Genomic DNA, 27,858 nt, shown 5'->3' on the forward strand with positions numbered 1-27,858 from the left:
ATTCAGGTTAAAAGGCTATTTCCTGTGAAAATCATGATGTGTGACTGAACTGACTTTGCCTTGGCTGTCAAAATCACTTAGAACTGTGGTTTTAATAAAGAACATGAGCTCTGGATTCACGGCAATGTTTTTTTTTCTTTTCCTCTGAGTATGTTCGAGGAGAAACTGAAATGCATTCCCTATGTGTAATTTATTGCAAGTCAGAGGAGTCTCTGTTTGTCACTTTCCCAATTAGCTTCCAGGCAGGAACAAACAAGTTAACACCAGGATGACTTAACACCTAACTCACAGACTCTCAAGCACAGATCCACCTCAACGGTCATCGAATTAGGCTGATTCATAATTGCTGAACGAAATGTGATCGTAATACCACCATCAGTCAGGCAGAAACATGCTGCAACACTTTTGCAATGCATATTTACTGGCATCCGCACAATGTTATGATGTTCGCTAGTGACTACATTACAGTTTAGACTCATGTCTGCCTTTTGTACACTGCAACTACACATCCACCAGAAGAACATTAACTTTAGCAGAGATTTGCACACAGCGAGATCGCTCCTTGTATCTTCCGGCGTGTCCATCGCCGCTTGTTCACTCAGTGATGCAATGCATGAATAGAGAGGGAAAGCGAGGTAGAGAGAGAGTCGACATGGTAACAGAGGCCCCTGTAGCGCACGACAAGGTTTATACGCCTCTGCCTTGTCTCGTAAGCATCACTCCGCCATTGGCCCTGGGGCAGAGTGCTCACTGACACCTGTGTGCCGCCCGCGCTTCTCAGTGGCGTGTCATTCACCCTCTCTCATGTTGACACCAGGACTCTCTGCTGCTGCCTGTAGACATGTCAGCATCTTCCCCTTCTCTTTATCTCGCTCTCTCTGGATGGGATTTTTGCTCATCTGAATATGAAAGGATTGAAAAGTGGCTTTGGCCCCGCTCAGTAGTACGTGGTATTGCATTATGCATAATTGACTCTTTGAATTTGCCTACTGCTTTACTCTGAAATACACAACTTATTTACCTTCTGGTATCATCAAGTGTCAGTATATCAGTCAGCTCCCCCCCATTTAATTAACGGATATTATTAGAGTGCTCGTGTGCAAGTAGCTGTTTAGATTGTGTAGATGTTACACAGTACATATTTCTCTCTATTTTTACCTTCAGTCTGCCCTTCTATCTGTCTGTATACATATATGTATCTACTGTATCTAACCATCCTGTCATCTTTTCCTTGTACTTGTGGACACCTTAATACTAATCTGCACACTTCATACACCTTCACACCCCCCCCTGGCATTTCTCAGCAGCTTACAACCCTCAGGCAGAGCCACTTTGTAGGGAAGTGATAACATGTCAGCTCTGCCTCTTCCTGGCAATCACCCCATGCAGCCCGGTGCGAGCTTCTCACAGCCTTTCAAATCCCACTCACACTCAAAGAACAATACGAGAAGAAATCTATGAATGGGTGAGAACAGGTTATCCTGACCAGAGTCTAACCAAAGGAGCAACCATCAAAGCTGAACACTTCAAGAAAACATCGTGTTTTTATATATTATGTAAAATGTAGAGAGACGTACATTCACAAGTACAAATGTAATCGACGAGAGGTCCATCCCTGTTGTACGAGTCACGTACACACAGTCTACCTTTCTCCTTAAGGGAAATCACTTAGTCTTATAACGCTTTACTCTGATGGAATTTAGAGTTTAAATATGTTACAGATGTGTTTTTCTTTCCTTGTTGATTAAATTATTGTATCACCATATTTCGGCAGGTCAACAACAGTAGGAAAATGATCTCACTCCGACACCTACCTCAGTTTCGCAAGCACGTCTAGGTGATAATATTCTGTCATCCATCTCCGAGATTGTCCCATCCCCTTGACTTCCTTTCATCCAAGCCATATAAACGTTCAACTTCCTGTCAATCTATTCACTACATGTGCTATGTTTCACCTGCTGAAGGTGCGAAGTTCTTCTTTTTACTCTCCGCTAACATTTTTGTGAATGGGTGACTTGTTCCGCTCCATTCACCCTATAGAGCAGTTCGTATGCATCGAGTATGCTAATGATTAAATCTCATGAGTGTAAACCTCCTCATAAACAGGTGGTGTTAATCAGATTGAAAAGAGCTACTCACGTTTGTGCAGTTAACCGAGTTTGTGAATTGAGCTGGAAACATTCTTCTGACCACTTCATTAACAACACAGCAAGGCTCAAAAAGTGGTGACGTGAATCGAGGGTATTTCCACCTATAAACCTCAGCCGAGGTGGTTTGTTCTTGCTTCCACCTCAGCTTCACTCAGGCTCCACACTGAGGTCCAAATTAGTTTTTCTTGTTGCTGCCGAGAATGGGGTGAGCAGAAAGATCTGCTTCACTCACATTAGGCTGACACTACCTGGCCTTCGCATTAATTGGTGGATACATGTTAAGTACCCTACAAGCAGGTACAGCAGGTAATAGTAATGCTAGATGATTTCTTGCATAATTGTTTGATATGATAAAGAAAACTAATCTGATAAAAGTGTACCTCATCACATCATCCACCCTGATATTTGTATTTCTTGTGTCAAAATTGCAGCAACCACTTAAAGTAATATCAAAAGGTGCTGAGCAGGGGACTATACAGCAGGTACTTATAATCATACACCAGTTGAATCTGTGCTCAAAAACCCGTTTCATACACTTGCATTAGTGTCAACCGCAGCCGCTTAGCTGCTACAGAGTGGTTAGTGTGTGTCTCATCTGGCCAATGTCACCCCCACCTCTGGGCTGTTAATCTCCAGTACAGATATTGGATGGCTGAAAAGTGTATTAAATGTGAAGGCACATGCATTTAGTGACAACCATTGTTCCAATGAATGGCACATTTATGTGACTGATTTAGAGGCACATGCTGTGCTGCACACTGTGCTCACATTGTTCAAGGGCTTCCCTGTGTGTTTTCATCGGCCTGTTGCTGAGCCAAATGGGTAATCTACTTTATATGAAGGTCACATTAATGAATTGGTTCCCATCATTGTAGGGCATGGTGTGGCTTATTGCTCCTGGATACCACAGAGACAGCAATTATTCAGTGACAGGCCAACAGTACACCTAGAGGGAAATTGATCAGAAGTCATTTAGTATTATCCAAAAAACAATGGCAATAATAGCACTGTATTTTTCCAGGAAAGGCTTTGTGAGCACATTAAGTTAGGTCCACTGCAGCACACTCTCAACAATATTATCTCTCAGGATGTCCAAGAGAATGGCTCGAATTTTTCCAGAATTCTTCTCAACCCTAGATGTCCTTATGGATTGTTTGTCTCCAGAGACGGTAACTGTTGCTCCCACAATCTTTTTTTCTTCTAATGTCCTTGAAGAGCGTACTGTTTTCGCTTTTGTTTGCCTCTGTGACTTTGTGGGCGATAAACACATATTCTACGGTGACGGTTATAACTGCCGACTGTCTAAAAGGTTACTGAGTGTGTTGTTTTACTCCAGTGAACAGCAAAGACAGTTTCATTTATTACCTCGACATCATCTTATCCTTTCACTTCTCTGTTTCTGTGGGAATTAAGTTCTTCCCACCCTCTATCTTTACCCTTTCCTTGTAAAACCCTCCCACAACTGTGAACATATAAGGGGGCGTTGCTCTATAAAATAACAATCAACCTTGAAGGGAAACTTTGGCTGACCGCATTTTCCTTTTTTGGACAATTGTGTTGTTCATGTGGTGAAATGTGTTGAAACTGTGGGGTCAGTAAAGACTAGAGAAGGGAAAGCATTGAATTAAATGAGTATAAACATGGACTAAAGGCATCAAATCGCCTCCACTCCATGTTTTGTAACTCAATCTGCCAAGATAGCGTTTTCTCCCAAAAATACCCCGTAACACTGACATTGACTGTATAATAGAATCTGACTGTCACAGATTATGGTTTGAGTATTACTCCCACGTCGTTGTCACAGATTCCTTCCTGCTGCTGTGAATAATAGTCAAACTTTAAATGAAAACTGCAAAAGAAGATACCACCATGCATGCACAAACACACACCTTATACGCAGAGATGAGAGAATAAGTGAGAAAGCAGTCGCAGTATCACAAGAAGGGTGTCACAGTGAGATGACATTATCAGCTTAAATCAGCCCTCACCGACACACCGCCAAGCCACGGTAACCTGCTATTTATGGTGGCAGTAAATCCTGTGGAGAGTAGTGACAATCATATCTGCCTGATATTATTATCCACTTGTACGTCTGATAGTCAAGCATTAGCATCACATAACAATTTCTGCTGCATTTACTATCAAATCTTTTATTTTATTTTTGGTTTTAATCTGATAATAAAATAGTCTGTGTGGAAGTTAGATTGTGGGTGACAAGGTCTTTGTTTAAAGAACATCATGTATTAAACTTAATTAATAAATGAAATAAGAGCAGGCTAGAAAATATAAAAGCAGTTGCTGATTTATACAAAGATAATCTGTATTTCTATGTTTTTTTCGATCATTAAGCGGCTTGTCCTGGTCAGGGTTTAAGCCACATTTGTACTAGCAGAGCAGCTCAAACCTGCTTTATCCAAACAACTTCTTCAAGCTCCCTCCTGGTGAGAGCCCCAGCACTCTCAGGAAAGCCCCCCCCCCAGTCAAAGAAGCAGCAGTTTGATACAGAGGTTTCTTTGAACCGCTGAACTCCACACTCCATCACTTAGAGTGAGACCAGCCACCCTGCCTAGAAACCTCATCTCAGCTGCTTGAATCTTCAATCGCATTCTTGCGGTCACCACCCAAAAGCTCCTGACCATAGTTGAGGATCGAAGCAAAGGCTGGGTGCAAGAATGGGAGCTTTGCACCATAACTCAGCACTGCCATGCTCAGATACAAAGCCAGCATTAGTCTTTCAAGTGTTCTAAGTAGTTATTATTGGGTATGTGGGCCCATCTGGCATCGATCCAAGCAATTGTGGATTATTTATTTACGAGTCATATTTTTTCCAAAACTACATTGTGCTCACTAGAGGAAAATCTTTTATTTATTCATGAACCCGATAAGGAAAAACAATGTTCTGTATTGTTATCTGGAGACTGGAGTGAAGTTAAAGTGAACGGTAAAACTACTGCAAGAAATGACAATAAGAAGATCAAAGAAAAACAAAATCATTGTTATTATTTATTATTTTCTTAATGTTTATATAAATCAGAGCAGATTTGAAAAATATGCAATCGACTCATTCAAACAGTGAATTCTTCTGAGGAAAGAATTATTGTTTTTACTAAGTGAGAATTCAATGATTGAAATCCTTCCAGACTTAATGAGCTTGAATTTATTCCAAGGATTGTATTTTTTTGTGCGTAGCTATACCGTATGTTCTACGAAGACCTTTGTATTAATCTTAACCTTGTTTATACTGTATCTGTGATATTGGAATGTGCAGCTTAATTGATCCCTCAAGTCTCAATGATTTGTGTTCTTTGTCTTTCCAGGTTTCCTCTGGTTAGTGAGCTGGCTCCATTAGGCAAACGGGTGGGGACTATTCTAGCTGCTGCTATCAATCAAACCATCTTCTACTCCATTGTTGCAGGAAATGAATTAGGTATGTACTACAGATCATTTACCGTGTAGTCAATCAAGTCTACACATGTTTCATTACGATCATTTGTTTCCTAACACTCCTACCAAACACACTCACTCAAATTATAACAAAGGAACGGGACACCCTGATAAATTAAATGAATCTCGAGGATAGAGGCCCAGAGAGTATCTGATAACGGCAGATGTGCACAAACCATCACAGTAAAGAAAACTGCTAAATAATATGTGGTTTTACTCACTTCAGAAGATGCAGATTTTAAAATATTCCTGGAAAAGATGCCAGATTATTTTGAACATTGCAGGATTCAGGTCATAGGCATAGAAGTAGACAGTTTTGACATACTTGCCGCTGTAGACTGCTTTTCACACTCAAAGTCTGAGAAAGCTTAATTGCACTTTGGGAAAGGGAAGAGAAGAGAAGACCAGACTGGTGCGAGGTTAGCTCAGGTGTTTAAGACAAAAGTATGAGACATACCGGAGAGTGTAGTAGGGAGCTGTCAATAATGTAAAACCTGTCCATGCCAGTGAAAGGGTACAATATCCGTCAGATGTATTTCTGTTATATTTTCTTTGTCAGTGCTCCAAATGAACAGTCGATTGAAAATTGTTTTTAAAAATGTTTTAAAAATCCGCAATTTAGGCAGCCTCTATTATAATAATTCTAATAATAATAATAATACACTTTATTTATATAGCTATATTTTAACAATGTTATAAAGTGCTTTACAAAAGGAAATACAACCAGGCAGATATAATTAGAATATGAGCACAGATTAATAATTAATTAATTAATAATTAATAATTAAAACAGTATAAATAAAAATATATATCAAACATTTCCAAAGAGAAACGTTTTAAGGTGAGAATTAATTCATTCATTAGAGTTCTTGCAGTTTTTGTATGTCCAACAACAGGTGATGTGCAACAACTGCCTTTTCTTTAGTGCTGCTGTTATTTAAAAGCTGATTGGTTAAGATTTACAACTGTGTCAGCATCTGAATAATTAAACTGAACATCGTTGCAGCTTCTTTGTGTAAAAGTGACTAAAAAAGCTTTATTGAGTTTTACACAAGGACCCATTTGCCACGAACAGAAAAGCGTCTTTGAAGGAATAAGAATGCATTTCGATTGTAATACAACTCATTGATGGAGAGGTGCGTGGTGCCAAGAATGCATTTGCTCTGATTAGAACACTATATGCAATAGGTAAACTCTGCATCCAACCAGTGCTTCCATCCATTCTGTTACTTACTGTATGTCTCACTCTTGTCTTTGTTCCAGTGTTTCATGTACTCCAACTTTTGTTTTTTTTCTAGGTCATTTTCAGGTGAACAACAGGACAGGCGTCATCTCCACAGCTAAACCTCTGGATTATGAAAATGTGACCAGCTATGTCCTCCGGGTCCAGGCAGACTCTATGCTGCTTGTCATGTCCAACATGCGTGTGCCTTCTAAAAGTAAGAAATAGCATCCAAAGAAACGGGTGAATGTGGAGGTTGAGCAGTGTTGTTGGAATAAAGATGAAATTCTGTTTCATATGATTCCAGGTGTTGCATTTATATGTAATCAGAATAATCCCTCACCGTGACAGATTATGGTTTAATGCAGTCGTAGAAATTGTATCACAGTTTATTTGTATCACTCATATTTATTTCCATGTGTAGCCGCAGTTATGTAGAGTTAATTTGCATTATACGTTTGTACATGTGTATTGATTTTCACATTCTGCCCGGGTTATTACTGTTTTCTTATCCACCTTTTACACCTCAAATCTATTTTTTGCTACCTCCACGGATGCATATTTGGATCGAAACCAGGAAAACATTTTGTCACAGTGTGTATAGCTTTATGCACTGTTGCCTTTCTTCACTGCACTGATCCATTTGTATAATTGGTGGCAGGTTTGCTGCAGCCTGTAATTGGTTGTTTATTTTTCACAGTCCGTTCAACATAGAGTCGAATCTAAATAGACTATGACGCACTTTATTCGGTTATTTTCTCTAGTCTGCTTGTTTTTCTGACCATTTTGGCATTTTATTACATTCAGGCTAAGATGAGATGTTGTATTATTTGAGAAACTATGTTGCAGTATCATCAGTTGTGTTATATTTATGTGTGAACTATTTCTCAATAATAATAATATTTGACCACCCTCTGTTCAACCCGCAGTCATTACTGCTTGACTGCTAGCACTATGAAAAGTTGAATATAAACATGTGGAACTTTGCGATATACGCATCAACACATTTGACTCTCATTTGTCAGTCATAGTCAGTGATAATTAAAAATAACCTTAACACATGATTTGTCCCTACCTTCAAAGCAGCATCTCATAAATCCTTAAAAAACGGTGTGTCCAAATCTGTTGCGAGGGTCGAACTAGCAGGAATAGCCCATTTGTTTTAATTTAGCCAGACATCCCCCAAAACAAGGGTGGGCGACAAAACATTAATCATAGCAAATGCTCAGTTAATGCAACTTTTGCGTGCACACAAATGGGAATAATGGCACATGTGTTTTCCTCTCAAAGGCGTTCAGGATTTTGCACTCATTTGTACTCACAAGAAAGTGATGGAAGTTCTTGCAGAGAGCTATAGAGAGTTGCTCAAACGTATTTTACCTCATACCTTGTCAATTGTTGTGTAAAGTGGGCATGATTGTCTGTTTCAGAAAGTTGTTTCAGGCGCAGAGTAATTGTCTGACGCATCCACGGTCAGGAAGGAGATTTGAGGCACTTTTTGATCGTCCAAGAAGCACTTACTTTGAAGCATAACGAGAGCTTCAGACTTCACTCTCTTTGATGGAATATCATGAGGCTTGTTTTTGGACAGTTAACTGACAAAAGTTTTGTGAAATGATAGATGAAGTGCTTACAACAAGTTGGGTTCATACTCCCGATCTATTCGAGCTACCAATGAATAATCAATGACCTACTCTACCTGCCTCTCGCACCGCCTGTCTCTAATTACAAGTACACGATACTCACACACACACACACACACACACACACACACACACACACACACACACACACACACACACACTCACATCACTTATCTGAAACATGTGAAGTGGAGGACCATAGAGCTTCAGTGGCATCTACAAGCTAACATCCTCTTTTGGATGTGTGTGTGTAGTGCCACTTGTATTACTGTGCCTTAGATCAGTAATCCATGACAGGGAATATACTTTATGTCTTCTCTTTATTGAGTTTAAATTAACAGAGCCTTACTGGACAGATTTTCAAATAGATATGTCAGCCCAGTTGGAACCAGTGCATATAGCTCCACATGCACACAGGTGTACATTCTGATTTTCATATGTACATGCACATATGTAATAATCCTGAGTGAGACGATAGGGTTTAATTAAACATGTTAATGATGATAATGAACTCTTGGGAACACTCAAGGTTACGCTGCCTGAGCAGCAATCCCTCCCCTTAATGGACCTCTTCCTCCTATGCATCCGTGTGTGAGTGTTAGCGAGTGTGAGACAGGAGGCGGAGGCTGCTTTTATGTTTTTATATCCTGATACTCTAAGGATGGAATATAGCCACTTTCTACAAAGGCTTCCATCCCCTGGAGTCCTCCCTTTGTGCCACATACTCAGCTTTTGTGCCTGTAATTTGGTGTGCTGTGTTTTTGTTTGTCCAAATCCCCCGGTGCATCCTCAGCGCCAATGCGACATGGCTTTACATTTTTGTATGCCACCAGAAGAAAAATGGTCCTTGACACTGCGTATTTTTTTTACCTAAACTGCAGTGTTGGAAGAGTTTTTTTTCTGTGCTGTACATATTATTGCTGTTTATTGCATAGGTGTAACTGTGACAAATTATGTGGGACAATTGTTTATTCTTAGTATATGTGTGGTTTTCTTTTAAAGGGACAGGATGAATAATTCACAAGCCTCACAAAAAGGCCAGTTAAGCAGCCAATATATTGTTAAAATACCAAATGGTCTCTTCCCCCCCCCCCCTCATTTCTCTCTCAAAGTGCTTCTTCTGACTTCTCTTCTTTTCCCCTTCTCTTCAAATTATTTTTCCCAATAATGTGCAAATTGCTTGCCTGTTAAATTTCCAGAGCCTTTTACCAGAGGTATTTTCGTGCGTCAAGTTGTGAAAAAATAAACTCGTCCAATAAATGATGCGATGTAGAACTCACTTAAAAATAATGGCTTGGAAGGAAAGATTTCATCATCATTATTATTATTTTACAAATCCATATTTTACCCAAAGAGTGAGTGTTCTCAGTAAGTGGTTGGTAAACAGAATGCAAACTGACTCAGTCGTTTTCCAGATCTGCTTATCAAGGTCAGTGAGAGAAAAGTCATCAACACACTTCAGTCTCGGTTTTCAAAATATTTGCTGTAATGTACAAAATGATCCTCCTCATTATTGACTCCAAGTTGTCAGTTTTACCAAAATATCTTATTACACTGTTTCATTAGAATGGGTTGATTTCTCTCCAGCATGCAGTTATAAATCCACTTCAAATACTCATTGCAGCTTAAAATTGCTACTAAATGAAGAAGAGTTTTCCTAAATGTACTCAGTCCCACTCTTGGTCAAAGTGTAACCAAGTGTTTCTGTTTGCAGTGAATATTCCCACAGAAACTATTTTCAGTCAGATTTCCAAAGCTAGTTGAACGTGATTCCTCGATTTCAAAATACATAAAATTGATTTCCAAAGTGGTCAAGCCATCACCATCAAAGAAAAAATAAGTATGAATTTATTATTAATAAAATTGGTGATGGCTAACCCACGGGATCTTATCTGAAAACATACTGTGATGTTCTCAGCGATGACTGACTGGCAAAACGTTCTGGGAAATTATTTCAAGCTCTCTTTTGAAGTTGTGGACCAGCTGATGACCATGAAAAAAAATGATATTGACGTGACCGGTTTGAGGCTAAATTATGCAACATTTGATCAACGCCTGTTGGATGTTTTCATCAGAGATGTGTTTATTCAACAGCTAGTGTCCGTGGTGATATAAACTTTCTGGGCTTGTGTGTCCCAATTCTTATTTTGTGAGTGTGTGTGCAGCAAACCTGGGTTATCAGATGCTTGAATAGGTACATTGAAGTACACACACTGGAGTTATTGTTTCACATGAACTGAAGTCGCTTTAGGTCTAATATTATGCCACATATAGATAATAAATCTATTTTTATAAGTGAGTGACTTCCACATGATTTCAATACATTCTGGTGCCATTTGCTTTTTTTTGCAGCTAACACAGCCAAGGTGTTCATTGAAGTGCAGGATGAGAACGACCACCCTCCTGTCTTCTCCAGGAAGCTCTATATAGGCGGCGTGACAGAGGACAGCAAGATCTTCAGCTCCGTGCTCAAGATAGTGGTAAGAAAACATCAGCTCCTGTCTTTTTTTTTTTCTTTCTCCGTGCCTGATTCTGCTCCCACCTCTACAGCACTAACCCTGCAGCCAGTGGTGGGAGAATTCTTCCAATCTGCTCTTTGCTGCACACTTTCATCTCCTCCCACTATCGCTCGCTACATCTCTTCCTCAATTTCGCTCTCCCCACTGTCTGCCTTCTCCGAGAGCAGGTGGGATAAGAGTGAGCTGAGCAGTGTAATCCCAGTATGTTCACAGAGGCATGGCTGGACATCCGGTCCGATTATCAGCACGAGGTTTCTGTATACTACATTGTACGTCTATTTTTCTGTTTGTGTGGGTGAGTGTTAGTGTATAAAATCCTTTGGGGTTTTGTACACAAACCTTTGTCATGCATTTGTGTGTGAATGTTTAATATGTCATGGCAACAGATTTGTATATTTGTCAAGGTTTCAGGATTAGTTTGGTTTATGTTTCACATTTGTCTTCATAGGGTGTCTCATTTGTAATTGAAGTATGAGGCGGACATGTACTTCTCACTATTCAAAATCCTATTCAAGAAATGTGTTGCTGTCTCAAAGTAAAAAGGGGCCGTTCAGGGGATTATATTCATTTTATTGATTGTCTCAAAGAAAACTCTGGGGTTGCTTTTTCTGAGGCCATCTTTAATCTTTATGCTTTAACGTTTTTTAAAAGCTCTCGTAGGACATAGCAACATTCATTAAGGACTTGGTAATGCTATGTAAATAATTCTTTACTGCATTTGACAACTGTTTATATGGGGTTTGCATATATTTACAAGAGAGATGATTGCAAGTGAAGAGATGCAGACATTATAGAAGATACCTATCACAGTAATAAAATCATCCAAACACATTTAAACAGAAACGGAGAATGGCAAAAGGTTAGTACAGGCATTATTTGAACATTACTATTAATAAAAGCTCATCATTACATGCATATGAACGTAAATCAACGTATGCCAATGTTTGTGTGTTGTATATTTATCCGTACACAATAAGTCTTCAAGGTTTGATCAGATATCACAGAACCATTATTCAGTACATGACGGTTTGTGCGGATGGGTCTTCATGTGTATGATAAGATCAAACGTAGATAAAGTAATAAGTGTGTATCCAAGCACATGTACAGTGCATGTGACATGCCATGTGCTATTCTTATATCGAACAATGTCTTCTGAACTGATATCAGACATCTTCACTTACGATAGCAGGAAAAGCAGAGGTATAACTAATTGCATTAACAATGGATCAGGTCCATTTACGTGTCCCAAGGTATTCATGCACGCAACTCATCATGCACAATAACAGGACCCTAGTACTGGCAAACCTAAATGGCATGCAGACAATATACATTCATTATTACATCTGCGTTCCTCCTGCTGGTTCTTGTTAAAACGTCTTATATGTCCACTCAGCAAATTGCAACATATAGACCTGGCAATTAAATATAATTGCTTCTAAATACGTTATTTGAAGTGAAAATTGTTCTTGTCAGTAGCAATTTAAAATCTTACTTGTGGATTGACTGTGTGTGTGCATGTGAGAGTGCATTGCAGCTTTCAGATAAGGAATGTAGAGCAAAATCATCTTTTTTGGAATGATGAATATGACATCGACTAAACACTGTGCAGTGGCTTCATCAACTCGACCAGTTCAGAATCCCTTTCCTGTCTTTCCTTTAACTTGGAGTAGACACCAAAGTGTAGAATTATGGGTCAAGTGCTATCTATAATCTTCCCCAGAGCCAAAGCTACTTTGCAGTATGGCTAGTGTGAAGTGTCTGTTCTTGACTTCATTAGTAATGAATCTGAGAGCCCTTTTCTCTCGAGATAGTCATTAGAAATATTGTCAACATTTGGCATGCTCTGAATTTAGTCAAAAGTAGTATAATCCCATCATGGCAGACCTTTGTATGTACGCAAATGAACTTCATCGTGCCAGACAGGTACGCTTTATTTGCTGCTCAAGTGTAATTTCAGATAGCATGATTACACCCTGCTCCTTGTGGAACTTACTTGACCCTGTTTTTTTAATTAGTAAGTAATTGGATTCATGTGAAGCCAAATGACAGTCCCCTTTTTCCTCAGCGCCCTCTTTGACTGCTTTTCCCCTTGTTTTAAACACAGTGCAAAAAAGCAACCAGCAGAAGCTTAAAGTTTTCAATGTAAACCACAGAGATCCATACGTTTTCCCCTTGCTGTTTTATGGTAGCTTGCAAACGAACATCACTCAGTGACAGTTTTACCACCAGTGTCCCCAACCGCTTTTAAAATGTTTTCCCTACATAAATGATGCTGGTACATGTATTTGATACATTTTTCTTTATCCAATGAGGATATCTCACTCTGCTGATTTATTTAGCCCTTTCATTGGGATATGTCTCCCCCTTACCCCTCCTCTTCCAATAGCTGGAGAGAAAAAAAAAGAGATTGCTCCTATTTATCAGTGTCACTTGCTACAGACAGGCACTCTGGAAATTGATGCCTGTGTGTGTGAGCTCTGTGGACAGTCAGAATTTGTGCCTCAGAGGTCAATAGGAGCATGCTGTGGTTGACACAGCGGTCTGACAAGCTGCATGCACATTATGATCCTCATAAATTATATGTTGTGTTTGAGGATTTTCCACCCCACACTATTTTCTCGTTTTGATTTAAGAAATGGGAATAAACTAATTGAAAAGTCATTACATTAATGTAATAGATTTCCCAAATTTAAAGCAGCCATTTATATGTTAATAACAACAATGTATCAAATGACAATGTGTAATAGTAGGAGGACATGAACTCAAAGCTCAACTCTCAGTCAGTGGTTTTCCCCTCTAGCTAGCTGTGGTTTAACATAAAGTTATCATGCTTGTCCATCAATGGTTTTGACATAGTTAGATAACATAACTTAACACCATGGCAACACATCATGGATGCACTAAAGTCACTGCTGCCCTCAAGAAAAAAACCTATTTAACCACGCAGTTCTCATGGTCTGTTGTCATGATAAGACTTAATCGATTTGATTTGTCACCTGGCTGCAGAATGATTGTTCGATACGTGACAGGGAGATCAATGTCCCATGATGGGTGGGGGGGGGGGGGATTGGGGAACGGGTGCCTCCAGTGTTTTCTGCTCAGACTTTCAAGCATATTGCACTTCTAGCCTTTCCTGTGCTTAGAGCTTTTGATTAGCTTTGATTGGGAAGTGGCCAGAAGTGCAAAAATGCTTGGATTCAAACAGGCACCATTGTGGGCAAGAGCTCCAACAATGATTGGTGGATGCTGCCTGTTTACATAACACAATGTTTTCTCTTATTTTGTTATTGTTTTGAGTATAACACCTAGATGTATTTCCTGTTTAACTTATGTGTGTGCTAAATGTGTGTTACAGGCCAACGATAAGGACACTGGGAATTACAGTGAGATGGCATACCGCCTGATTATCCCACCCACAGCAGAGGGCCAGGACAGCTTCGTCATTGAGACCTACACGGGTATCATCAAGTCGGCCATCATGTTTCGAAATATGCGCAGGTCCTACTTCACGTTTGAAGTTATTGCCACCGACGACTATGGAAAAGGTCTCAGCAGTAGTGCTGAAGTGGTGGTGAGTATCCAGTATGGTACCTTTTATGTTAGCATGTAATGTATGTATATGACTGTAGATACTGCACATACTGTACTGCTCTGTGTGCACGCTGGTGAATGCTCTCTGTTAGTCCTTGACTTACATGTCACCTGCACACCAGTGGCATATTGATTGCACGTTGTATGGAGCTGTCACAGCATGGTATCCCTGTAGAGAACAGTCCTTTGAAATATGGAATTGGTTTGCAATGTCACCTGTCTGTAATTCATTGATGCAGGAGAGCTTTATCAAAGGGGCCTCCCACCCGTTTTAGACGTCAATGTCACTTTAGTAGTCATTGGGGAGTGCTGTACATCCGGTGAAAACTGTTGAGAAAGGTCTTATGTGGCTTTGGAGGAGCTTAGTCAAGTCTGAGAAAATTAAAAGTGTCATCAGTTTAGTAAACTTAGATTGGGCTTTTGAGATTTTCCAACTAAAAGTTTGATATTTTGAGAAATATGCTTATTTGCTTTCTGTCAGAGTTTGATGAGAAGATTGATATCACTCCTGTCTGTATGATAAATATGGAGGTACAGCCAGTAGCCAATTAGCTTAGCACAAATACTGAAAACAGCAGGGAACAGCTAGCCTGGCTCTGTCTTAAGCAGGGGTCTCAAACTCAATTTACCTGGGGGCCGCTGGAGGTCGAGTCTGGATGAGGCTGGTCCGCATCAAATATTCCACAAAAAAAGTACAACTGATCCAATCTTCTCAATCTTTAGTAATAACAGTTCAGAACATGAATGTTTTTTCAAAACATTCTCTTACCTACTCCTTGCTGCCAGAGACCTGGCAGTGCTTCCTCTTACACAGCTGAGCCACATTTGGCTTGAGGGAGGAAGCAATTGAGACCCTCAGTATGGCTTGAAGATGCTCATCAGTAAGTTTGGACCTGTACTTTGACTTATTAAAATTCATGGTGGAGAAGAGCTTTTCACACAGATATGTGCTCACAAAAAGGAACATGCATCACACAACTGGCGGAATATTTCCTGAGCGGTGGTCTGGCCATGCATTGGAATCACTGTGAGCAACTCCTCCATCACTTCAAAATTGTCGTCAACACCGTGGACATACATTGCGAGCTGCGCAGTGTCAGTGATGTCTGTGCTCTCATCAAGAGCGACTGAGTATGCACGGAAATGTTTGGCTTTCTCACGTCAGGTAACATATACGGTGACAAAAAAATATAAAACGCCCAGGGCAACGACTCGTGCAACGACTCTGCAAAAAGGTGCACTGGGTCACAGGCTGGACTTGTTTCCGTTGGACAGTGCCACCCTGTTTTTTTTTTTTTACATCTAATTCCTATCTTTGTACTAAGCTAAGCTAACTAAGAGGTAATTATAGCCTTATATTTAACAGACAGAGTGGTATGGATTTTCTCATCTAATTCTCCACCTAGGGGTGGGCTGTATATCAGTTTCATCACCTACACAGGTTATACTGTCTACGGTTAGTGAAAGGTATCAGTTATGTAATGCTACTGGTATAATGTCAATATCACTATCAACAGATCTTTTTCGATAGTTGTTACTGTCTCTTGCTGAGAAGTGTGTGTGTCACATGGAACAAATGGGCAACACTTCTCTAGATGTGATGTGTATCTCTAGATGAGTGGCAGCCAAGCTGCGCCTGAGAGCTGTGCTGCTCACGGACCATGTGTCTTTAATACTGTTCCAACAGTGTCTACGCTGCTCTAAGTGTTGTTTTCAGACTCTTTCTTCATTTTGGTTAAGACGTAAAAGGTTATGTCAGCTTTCGGTTTCTTTCATATCTGTGTGCATTTCTTTTTCCCAATAATTGCCCCACGCATACGCTGTGATTGGTCATAGCTTTGCCCACAATTCTCAATGCTTATCTTTCCTGACTGTGGGAAGGCTTATTTTTCGTTTCAGTGAAATATGTCTGGCTAACAAGCCTCTAACGAGACAGAAGGATGGTCTGGGACTTTGCCTGGATATGAGAGAGCAACGAGTGTGTAACCATGGTGCTTGTTAAATTTCAAGGGAAACCTAATTTCACAGGATTCACATGGGGAATTTGGCTTAAGAGCACAGAGGTTGTTGCCTATGCACTTAACTGCTGCATTAGAATGAAGACCTGTTCAAGACCCGTTTGTGGCATGAAACTAATAAAAGCAGGCAATAAGAGGGTGGTCCATTTGGTCCATCGACCAAACTCACAGTAGGACATATGTGACATACTGGCTTAATTGCTATTTATCTCTATTTTCTGCTGTATGTTTACCTCATTTATTGTTATCTTTCCCTCTATCCTACTCTCTCTCTCTCTCTCTCAGGTTTCCGTGGTCAATGCGCTGGACATGCAAGTTGTTGTGTCCACTGTCCCACCCACTTTAGTGGAAGAGCATAAGGAGGAGCTCATTCGGTAAGACAGCATTTCCCATGTTTAAAATATGAACAAAAGAACAAATTGCTCAGTTTAATGAAAATAAACCAGCATATGTGTTTGCATATTGCTAGGAGTACATTGTTGGGTTTATTTTAATATAAAGCAGCTACTGTTTAATAAAAAGGTTCAATAAATATTCACCCCCTCATCTTTTATCCCGCTCTCGTCCATGCAACATATTATTTTCAGTACATTTCCTCGCCCTCTAATATTTCTTTTGTTAATTGATTCAGGAAGAATTGACACTGGAAAATTAATTGCATCGTTTTGTGTAGTGCTATGATATGAGGTGAACTTGGCTCAAGGTGATACCTTAATTTGCATTTACAATCTTTTTTGAAACCCTGGAGTGATGTGTATGATTCAGATGTGCCTGACTATTGAAAATAAACTAATAAAATAAACTAATAAAATAATTCAAAATGAATGTGATGTACAACTTGTTTGTTGTTCAATATCCATTAATCAATCAATTAAGATAATAGATTAGCCAATGAGACAATTAAGTATATCCTCTAGATTCCATGTTCCTGGTCCAAATTAATACATGATAGAGATTCATGAAACGTCTTTTAGCAGCTCTTGGGGCACCGTGTTTAGTCTAATTAGTCAATCTGAAAGGCAAATGGGCATTAATAGTTGTTTTTCAAGAGCTTGCTGTGTCCCTCACAAGTGTCTCTGCTCTTTAGGCTGAAAAACACACATATTAGGCATGTTAAGCTCTTTGCAGTGATGACATTTAAGAGGTCTGCGATTTTGCACAGTGCTGGTGATGATCCAGGGCTATTTCACCTGAGTGCTCAAACAGACGGCCAGGCTTTCCTCTATTGGCTGTAATGTGAGGTGTGGATTTCTCCCTCCCTGAAAAGGATTATCAAAGCCTTGCTTTGCCAAGAGCCCAGTGTGGAGAAGCAGAATGCAGTCGAATGAGACAATCATTGCCAGAATGGAGTACTTAAGATTGGTGGCTCTCATATTGCCTTGGGCACAGAGGTGCCAGAAATGGTTTGAACTAATATGAACTTGGATTTTGGCTGATATAAGTTTAGGCATTATATACGCCACTATTGATTTCTTTGTAAAAGTTTCACTTGAGGTTTTGTGTTCATTTCAGTATTCTGGAGCGTCACGTCCAGGACCAGATTCCTGGAGCTAAGGTGATTGTAGAGTCAATCGGGCCGCGTCGCCATGGCGATGGCTTTGAACTAGAGGACTACAGTAAGTCGGACCTAATGGTGTACGCCATTGACCCGCTCACCAACAGGGCCATTTCGCCTAAGGAGCTCTTCAAGTGAGTGGGTGTATTTCATTACAGTCCACCATTTAGCTTGAATTGATGTCCTAATGTCCCTGCTGTGCTGCATGTCTTCTTCCCTGCAGTCTTTCTTTGCCCTCTGTCCATAAAATGAGTCAGCAGGTTCCCCGTGGCTTCCTCCTCTACAGTGTCTCCATTTTTTCTCTGCCTTTACTTTCTTTATACTTTGATTATTATGCAGGTGCACCGAGTCTTTCATATGTCATAGAAAAAGTAAAGGGATAGATATATGGGTGAACATAGTGGGGGTGGGATTAGGGAGTGACAACATAATGTCAATGCCTCAAAGAGTTTGGAGATATGCCAGTAATACATTTTTACTTCTTTTGTTTGGGGGCATGGAGATAAAGATTTATGTGTGCTGAAGCCCTGTTTGAATGAGAGACCATGTTCACATGCTATTAAAGCAACCTAGAAAAAATGCTTTCAAGACACTTTTCCATCCCTTCAGAAAAAAAAGCTGGCACCTCAGGACAATCTCATCTTTCATATTTCTTAGGTCTTCTGTCAACCCAATCGTACACCTGTCTTAAAAAGGCAACTCCATCCGAGCATGAGCAATCAATAGGAAATACCCCCTTTCTTAGTTGTCCCCTTCAATCTCTACCAATGTGCTCCCCTGCTCGCCTTACATTAAGCTATCTGACACCATCTTCTGTCTTTATTTTTCCTTATGCATGGTTACTGCCAATTCTGTTTTGTGTGTGTCTCCTAAGAAACCTTCCTCCATTGTTATAAGATTATGACAAATTCAGTTCGTTTGGAAATGCTCCACTCACATGACATTTAGAGGTGCTTTGTGTATGTACTGAATAAATCTATAGACATTATCTTGGTGTCCTTGACCATCAGAGGATGCCTCAACTGTTTTTTTAAGTGGAGCATTGAGCATGGAGCTATTGGAAGAGTGGTACTTGTGTCATAAGAACATCTTTTTTTAAAACCATAACTAAGTGACTGTCAGCGTTATCGCAAGTAGCAGCTCTTAAGAGAGTCAAGCTAATTTTAAAAAGAGGCTTGCTACATCCCTGCTTCAATATGAATCTGCTTCCTTAGGTACAGACACTGGGAAATCCTTTAGACTAGAGGAGAAAAGACTTTTTATGCATGCAGTGCATGCCTGACAATGTTGTGGGGTAATTGCATGTAGTATATCTGCGACTTTGCTGGAAGATCACATAGGGAGAGAAAGACAACATAGTGAGTGAATTATTGCATTATAGAGTGTCATTATGCCACCTTGAATGCAGCACTCTCTACCATTTCACCTCTCGAGGAGATAGATTGCGAAGCCAGTTGATAACCTTCATCTCCACTCATTTATTTACTTATAGAAAAACAAAAGTGACAGTAATTGAATGTGGCAGTTTGCTCACTCCTTTATGCAAGCCACTTCCGTTATTGTTACAAAATACCATTGGAAGAACAGCGGGATCCAGCCTTGTCTGTAATTGAAACTCTGTAGAAGTGTGAATCAACACATTTGGTAGAAAGGTCACACTTAGCATTTAATGTATCTCCTTTTGAAAAATAATTTGCACTTCAAGATAAAAACAAATCTGAAATACATTTCTATGAGCAGTGTGGAGATCCACAGTTCCTTTTACTTCCTTCGTGATGTGTTGATCTAAATGACCAGATGCCACTGATCTAATGAGAGATACTTAAACCTGCAATTAATGCAAAGTTATTATCTAAATACTTTTAAGTAAAAGTATTGCAATTTGTTTTGTTCACAGCTTAAACAAGTTGTAATCACAACACTGACATCACCGTCTAAGTTCATACGGCAAACTTGTCAGCAGTTACTTATTTAAAAGTCGTTACAAAGCGACATTATGATTCATTTGGAGTCACTCTCTTTTAGCTCGGTTTTGGGTCTCTCCCAACTTCTGAGGGAATTAGCTGTCTCTTCTGCTGGCCAGTAGTCGCTAACTGTGCCATCTGCCATACGTAGGTAGTGTACAGTGGCCTTTTAGAGCTTTTCCCCTGCAAACAGCTGCCTGCTGCTGTGAAAAACTGACGCTATGAGAGTGGTGACAGGGAACCAAAACAGAAAAGTTGTGGGCCAGACATCTAAACAATGAGCTGAAACTCACTATAAAGCTCTTTTTATAGCCGAGCTACAGATTCAGGAGATACTTCTCTGTCGGTTCATACCTACAAGCGAACCCTTTCACATTGTCTCGTTGTTTTCATATCATCATTTGATACATTGTTTTGAGTATAGTAGCTTTAAAAAAAAGATTGCAATTGACTGCGCTGCTAGAAAACCTCTTAATTCCTGTTGTCTTCATGTGTTATAAATCACAGATTTCTCGATGGGAATGTGCTGGAAATCAACAAGGAGTTCCAGCCGTACCTGGGTGAGGGTGGCCGCATCCTCGAGATCCGCTCTCCAGACGTTGTGGCCAGTTTGAAGAAGGCGGCCCAGGCTGTGGGCTACACAGAGGGAGCTCTCCTGGCTCTGGCCATCATCATTATCCTCTGCTGCATCCCTGCCATCCTCATCGTCATGGTCACCTACAAACAGTGAGTACTCTCGCCTCATTAATCCTCACTGGCTTCTGTAATCGATTGATCATCTTTATCCGGTTGTCAGGAAATTAAGAGGGAAATACATTTTCATTAGGTGGACCATTGTCTTGGAAGATATTGTGTTATACTCTGGTTTGCTCTTCACAGACAAATCAGATATATATTGATGCAATGTAAGCCATTGTTTACATCCTGTAACCTGTGGCCTGTTAGAATAGAGCCAGCAAAACTACAAACAGCATTGTTGGAAAGTGTATTTGTCAAGTATTTAGGATAAACCGAGAGCACTTCTTGCTCGGTTGCTGCCTCTTTTGTGTGTGTGTGCGTCTCTCTCTCCCTCTCTATCTCTGTCTCCCTCTCTCTCATAAAATATGCTGACTGCGCACTCTGCTGGGCTAATCTTCCTGCTCATGCTCTGTGAAAGCAGATTAATTAACACTCATTTGTGACAAATATCTACAGCCAATTGTGACCGTCACAGTGCGTCTTCTTGCTACTTAATCATCTCTGCTTGACACACACACAATAAACAGTGTCTGGCTTGCTTTATCTCTCTCATTCACAGACACACACACACATACACTGCAGTTTACAAAAGTATGATGCTTGTTGTTTAAAGGTGAGGCAGTTGAACTCTGGGTCTTATCCCCTCTAATCGTTGACATGCTGCAAATGTTCCATAAATGGTGATGTTTATTCACAGCAGATGGGCAGAGTGGCTGTCCTTACGCAAATCCACAGACTAAACACACAGCAGAAAGCTGTTCATGGTGACATTAGACCTAACACTCAAACTGTCAGAGCAGATGGCACTTTGTTGATGGCGTCATTACTTTCGTGAAAAATGAAATGATTTAGGAAATCTTTTTCCGTGTTAAGAGAATTTGCTGTAAATTGGGAAATGAGTGTTATATTTAAAAGATGAATCTGTTTATTCATGTGGAATAATTGAATTTTGTTGTGAATAAGTAATGGCGACATGAAGCATAGAAGATACACTTAAGAAGAAAGCAATGGCTACATTTTCATGTTGCCCTGCAGTCACTGCTGGAGGCTTGGGTGCTTCATGCTTTACATAGAAATTGGAAAGGACGTACAGAAAGTTTTCTCCTGTTTTGTGGTTGAATAAATCTTTGGTTTCCTGTGTAAGGATCGCATGAATAATGTTTAACCTTTTCTGTGTCATGTGTCACCTCCCAACATTAAATACCTCCTCGCATTAAAATTGTATGGAGTTACACTCTTAACAAATGATGTAATTACTCATCTTTTTTTGTTCCCTATCTCTCTCTCTCTCTTCCTTTCTCCTCTCCCGTCTTCTGAATCAAAATCTACAACCAGGTTTAAAGAGTAAGTAATTATTCTTTCTCACATTTTACAAATTGATTACTCTTTCATTGCTTGAAGTGTGTGTGTGTGTGTACTGTACAGACGTACAGTTTCTCTCGTCTTCATTATTCATTAGTGATTTAAAGATGTGCGAAGATGATGAACACAATGCATGCTACATAATGCCCTTTTGAAATGTCTGCCATCATAATGACACAAAGCAACACCAGTGTATCTCGTAGGTTAGAGAATGGATGTTTAATTTGGCAGTTAGGAACTGTTTTTCTGACAAAATACAAAAAGGAAAATCAACCCAAGGTCAACACGACTCATAGCTCTGTACTAATATCCTCTTACTCAACTCGAACGTTACACCCTTCACTCTGTTGAAAGCCTTCTGATCTGTAACCCATCAGTTCTCCATGTACATTAATGTTAAACTTACTACCGGTAGTTAAGAAAAGTATTATCCTCTCTCAGAAGACATAGTTGAAAACAATAAACATCTACAATGACCTTTTAGTTAGATATCATACTAGTCGATGTCATTTTATATGAATGCCATTGATAACTGCAGGTATCTTTCTTTAAAAGAGACTTCTGATCTGATTTGCAGGACTGTATTGTTGTCACTTCACTGCTCCCTTTCAGTCTAGAACACTCATGTGTTTGAGTTCTACTCATGCTTGAAGCCCCATTAAGCAATATTGTTGGTATTTGTAGAAAAACAAAGGCCTTTCTAAAAGGGAAAGGATCGCTACTACTGCTGAGCTCATTAAGAATCAACACTTGCAGATCTGCGCAGCTTTCATCCCACTATATCGAGCTATTATTTTCCTCTTCCTAACATCTCTTTGACATGAATGAACATAACAGTAACTTTAGTTGTACCACCAGTTTGCCAAAATGCCTTTGTGAAAACACATGGGTTATTCATTGTGGAGACTTCATGCATAAGTGATGTGCCTAGCTTCTGCTCACTTTCTAACCACAGTGTTCTAGAAAGGAGGAGTTCATTCTTAACTAAATTAAATGTGAAAGAAGCAAAGACTTGTATTTTAGGTTGACTTTTCTTTGTATTCTTGTGTATGAGTTGTTGGCTTTCTTAGTCGTTTCTTTGTGCATGTGGACTAGAAACACATATCTTGGTGATTGTAAATGTTAACACTTTGCACAGGCGACAGGCGGAGTGTGCCAAAACTGCCAGGATTCAGATGGCTTTACCACCAGGGGGGAAAGCAGCTCCAGTGGCTGCTCCCACTGCTAACCTATACGAGGAGCTTGGCGACAGCAACATGTGAGTCAACCCTGACCCTTTATTATCTAACTCCCATCCCACCCGTTCCCATGTTAAGCAGGTACCCTTTCTTTGAATTTCTCATTTGCAACTCAGAACAAATGCTTTCAGGTTGAATGCAAGTCATACTGCCTTGGTATTTTCCTGCTGTTTACACCAACCTTAGTCTGAGATTCATAATACTATCCCGCCGCTTTTCTAAAATTACCACCAGCTCTGCAGGTTGACCTCACACATGCTCCTACTGCTTTAGACATATTAGTACCTGCATCACTGGATCTCCTTTCTCTTTGGTTTCCTAACTATAATCCACTTTAGATATCTGAAAACCTGCAGTTGGTGCAGCACAGCTGGTGATTAGACGTATGTACAGTATGTGTTCCTAATTTGACTGAGTATGCATTTTTGCAAGACCCTCTTCCAAGGTAAGAGTGTTTAAGTTCATAAAATACAACGTAGTTTACTGGAAATGGAAACAAATACACAATCTGGCCTGTGGTTGATAATTGATTTACATAAATTACTTTAAACCTTCCTATAATTAATACCTGCATTGAATACTTCCCAATATTGCCTTTATGCCCTGAGTGTTTTGCCATTGAATTTCACCTTTCATTTTAAATACTACATCAAAAGTGTAATGAAATGTTAATGCCTGCTGATTAACTGAGGTTGAATGGAAACTGCTGCCCCACTGGGATTAATCATTTCGATTTACAGCGTGTTGGAGAAATACTGCTACTAAGATCACAATCGCTGTTAAAAACAGAAAATGGAAATTTAACGGCAAGCTGTAAAGAGCTTCTGCAATGTTTACAACAGATGTTGACCAACACTCAACAACAAGCAGACGCTTTAGATTCTGTAGCAAGAGAAAAGCTCTCATGGGGATTATATTGTAGCCGAGCAACATTTATTTGGGTGTTATTTTCCAGCCTGCACTAGGAACTAGAAGAGTTGGTCCTTTAAACAACCCCATTAAAAACTTTGAAACTCCATGTATAAAACAAAGTTTTCAATGCAGAAAGGTATAGTGTGTGTGTGTGTGTGTGTGTGTGTGTGTGTGTGTGTGTGTGTGTGTGTGAGAGAGAGAGTGTGCTTTGTGTTTGTGCCAACAGTTTTGCATATTCTCAGATGCACACAGCAAATAAATCAGCACTGTATTGACGTACCCTTGATCTGATGCTTCATCCACACCCATGACATTTCTGCTTTAGTCTTCTTACCATCTGTCTCTGTTTATATCTTCTCCATCCTTTCTATTCCCTTGTCTCTCTGGATTCAGACTGCAGTAAGTAATCCCAAAACGTATGACATCGGAGGACTATCTTGCTGAGCATAATGTATATGCTATATATAGATATAATTGTGGTATACTTAACCTTTATTCCAATGGTAGGCTTCTTCCTTTAACCTTATGCCCTTATGCATAAATACATTTGAATTGGCATAGCCTGTTTTTTGTTAATTGACCTTGGTGAAGTGGTAGCAAATGGAAGTAGTTTTTAAAGCTTTCGAAAACCCTTTAGCTTCCATGTAGTCAGAAAAAGTGAAGCATCCTTTGTTTGGAGGAACTGTACCTCAGTAGGGAGCTGTCTCCGCTCTTCCTTCCCATTAGACATTGTCTCCTTTTGTGCTCTGTCGCCCTTACCTTCACATCTCTTAGTGTTGTGACTGATTGCACTAATGCATCCAATGTGGGTTTATTGATTGGTTGTTTGCATTACACTTTATCTTTAGACCAAAGCCCAGTGTATTTGTGGGCATAATTATTTAACTTTTTCAATATTTAATCGCATCACATTGTAATTCTTTAGGATAAGCTTAGAAACCTTTTAGTCATCTATACAGACATATAGTATGTCTGCTGGATTAACAATGCAGACTTGCTGAGTAACAGTCAAAATACTTAGGGTCACAAGCAGCTAAGATGCAGAAACAAATGATAGCAGTGTTGCTTTTGCCTCCCCCTTTTTTCTTTGCTTCGCTCACCCTTCGACAATCAACCTTCACCTGTTTCAAATCTTTTTTTCTTCTTCACCTCCACCTTTTACTGGGGCAGGGCTAAAAAGTCTGTCATTGAGGAGGCCGACCACCAGAGGATTCTTGGCACCTTTTCCTGTCGCGCCATTGCAGCCCATGGCAACGGAGCATTGCATATCAACTTGCCCAAGTCAGAGAGCAACGTGACCTTCCTCTCTGACCACAACCCACACACCACTCACAACCCTGTGTACTATGACAACACCCCCCTCAGCAGTCCTGAGGTCTTTGCACAAGGGCAGAGTCTGTCTGAAAGGCGGTTCTCCTTTTCTCCTTCCTACTCGGTAGGGTCAGACTGTGTCTGGTCAATGCCTGTTCACATTCACGGAGGACTGCATTCTTTAGAGTTGCCAAGGAGAAAAACTCTCATGGACCCAGACGATTGGGAGCTTCAGATACTCCAAGCCGCAATGAGCAGCAGGCAAAGGCCGGAGAGTTCGGGCACACTTCACCTGAGTGGCAGCACGGAGACCAAGTTGTCAGTCCGTGAGCAGGCCAAGCAGTTTGAGCAGCAGGCCCTCCGGGAACAAATCCTCAAGCAAAACAGAGGCTCCCAAGGCTCCCTCTCTTCCATCCTTGTCAGGGATAGAGACAGCGATGAAGTGCTGGAGTTGAACTCAGATACTCTGTTCTCCATCATGGATTACTCCTACAGCCCCACTTCTGTGGGTAGGGATGTGCCTCCCAACATTATCATTACTGAGGGAGATGACTCATTGCCCCTGGCTAGCCAGAGACAGACTCCACCCATCCTCAGGAAGTTCAGCTCTAGCATCTCCAGCTACATGACAGTTCAGCCGTGTCAGATCACTGTGGAGATCATACCGGATCCACCAGATAATCCCCCACCTCCTCCTCCACGGCAACATCCGAACCCACCAGATAATCCCCCACCTCCTCCTCCACGGCAACATCCGAACCCACCAGAGAATCCCCCACCTCCTCCTCCACGGCAACATCCGAACCCACCAGAAAATCCCCCGCCTCCTCCTCCTCCTCCATGGCAACATCCACCTTCGCCACCCATATCTCCTCCCTCCAGTCCACCTGCTTCTCCACCTTCACCCCCCCTACCTTCATAAACCTCTATCTACCCCTCTTTCCTCTCCTCTTCCTGTTAATAAACAGGTTCTGCCCCTACCTCCACCGCCTCTTCCTCCCCCACCTTCACCCTCCCAGTCAATTCCAGTTGTCCAGTTTGTTCCAACCTCTTTGCCATCCGTGTCATCGCTTCGCCCTGTTTCACAACGAAAACACCCTCCTCCTCTTGACCCGGCACAAACTGCCGTCGGGAAGAAGGAGCTCAAAGGGATCCTGAAAAACATCCAGAATCTAGCCGACATAGAGAGGTCTGTTGCCAACCTGTACAGCCAAGTAGACAAAACGTCCAAGGTGCCCAAGTTTAACAAAGAACCACAAGTGACTGAACAATCAGAGGGTGCTAACAAATTGCAAAGCTCTCATCCCTGGGTTGAGCAGAGCAAGCCAAAAACAATCAACTCCAGCTCTGCAGTCCAACTCAACTCAACAAGTATGAACTGTGCTGAAAATGAAACGAGTGAACTGAACATGGCAGCAGACGCTCAGCAGGCAGGCCAATTAAACTCGAACAGCCCAAACACTGATGAGCACTTTTCCTCTCAATCCACAGTGCTCTGACTTTTTATCTTTGTCTCTACACTCTCATCATTTCCATGTATTTACATGCCTGCTTTTCTGTTATTTCTAAATAGCTCTTATTTTCTGGACAGTTAGTTCTTTGACTTGGTTAAAGCTTAAGTAAAATATTACCAGGACTGTGTTTGTCTTTAGACAAAATGCTTTTTTACTTGAAACTCACATTTTAGTGCCACCTGCCAAGAACTGTACTCAGCTCTGCCACATTGACTGTACAATATGCTTACAAGCTTGCATTAGGACATAAAAGAGTACAGTATCAGTTTTGCTCAGCTCATTTGCATGTTTTAATTATCTGAACTGCTCTGAGATATATGATAGTGTTAAGTGTACCCCCGAGTGAGTAGATTAGTCAGTTTTAAGTATGTTATTTCAGTTCATAATTTTAACATTAAAATTTCTTAACCAAAGCTTCTTTAATTAAATTACACTAAACAACAACATTTATAAATCCTGCAACCCTGGGGTCTGTTTCCTCAACCATTTACTGGCTGCATATTGCTGATTCAGAGTTTGTTCATTTACTTAAGATAAGAGCATGAACATTTAGGATGTTGTTGCTTCGTGCAAAATCCAAATTAGGTAAAAGAAGAAAAAAAACATAATGTTGGATGTTTTTTCAAATGAGGTAAAAATTGTCCATAACTGTTAAGAATTTCCCAAAGGTATGCAAA

General features: G+C 40.4%; 1 protein-coding gene across 4 annotated transcripts in view; it reads left to right on the forward strand.

Moving 5' to 3' along the window:
- Positions 1–27,858, forward strand: part of pcdh15a (protocadherin-related 15a) — a 192,623-nt gene that overhangs the window by 154,964 nt on the left and 9,801 nt on the right. For all 4 annotated transcript variants that reach the window (XM_029449878.1, XM_029449876.1, XM_029449875.1 and 1 more), the window contains 9 exons: positions 5,468–5,577; positions 6,893–7,033; positions 10,812–10,939; positions 14,334–14,549; positions 16,873–16,961; positions 18,100–18,276; positions 20,614–20,832; positions 22,180–22,188; positions 23,345–23,464. In XM_029449878.1, coding sequence (XP_029305738.1) covers positions 5,468–5,577; positions 6,893–7,033; positions 10,812–10,939; positions 14,334–14,549; positions 16,873–16,961; positions 18,100–18,276; positions 20,614–20,832; positions 22,180–22,188; positions 23,345–23,464 — 1,209 coding nt within the window. The remainder of the gene's footprint in view (positions 1–5,467; positions 5,578–6,892; positions 7,034–10,811; positions 10,940–14,333; positions 14,550–16,872; positions 16,962–18,099; positions 18,277–20,613; positions 20,833–22,179; positions 22,189–23,344; positions 23,465–27,858) is intronic.

The sequence above is a fragment of the Cottoperca gobio genome, chromosome 15 (assembly GCF_900634415.1).
Source record: "Cottoperca gobio chromosome 15, fCotGob3.1, whole genome shotgun sequence".
Lineage (NCBI taxonomy): Eukaryota > Metazoa > Chordata > Actinopteri > Perciformes > Bovichtidae > Cottoperca > Cottoperca gobio.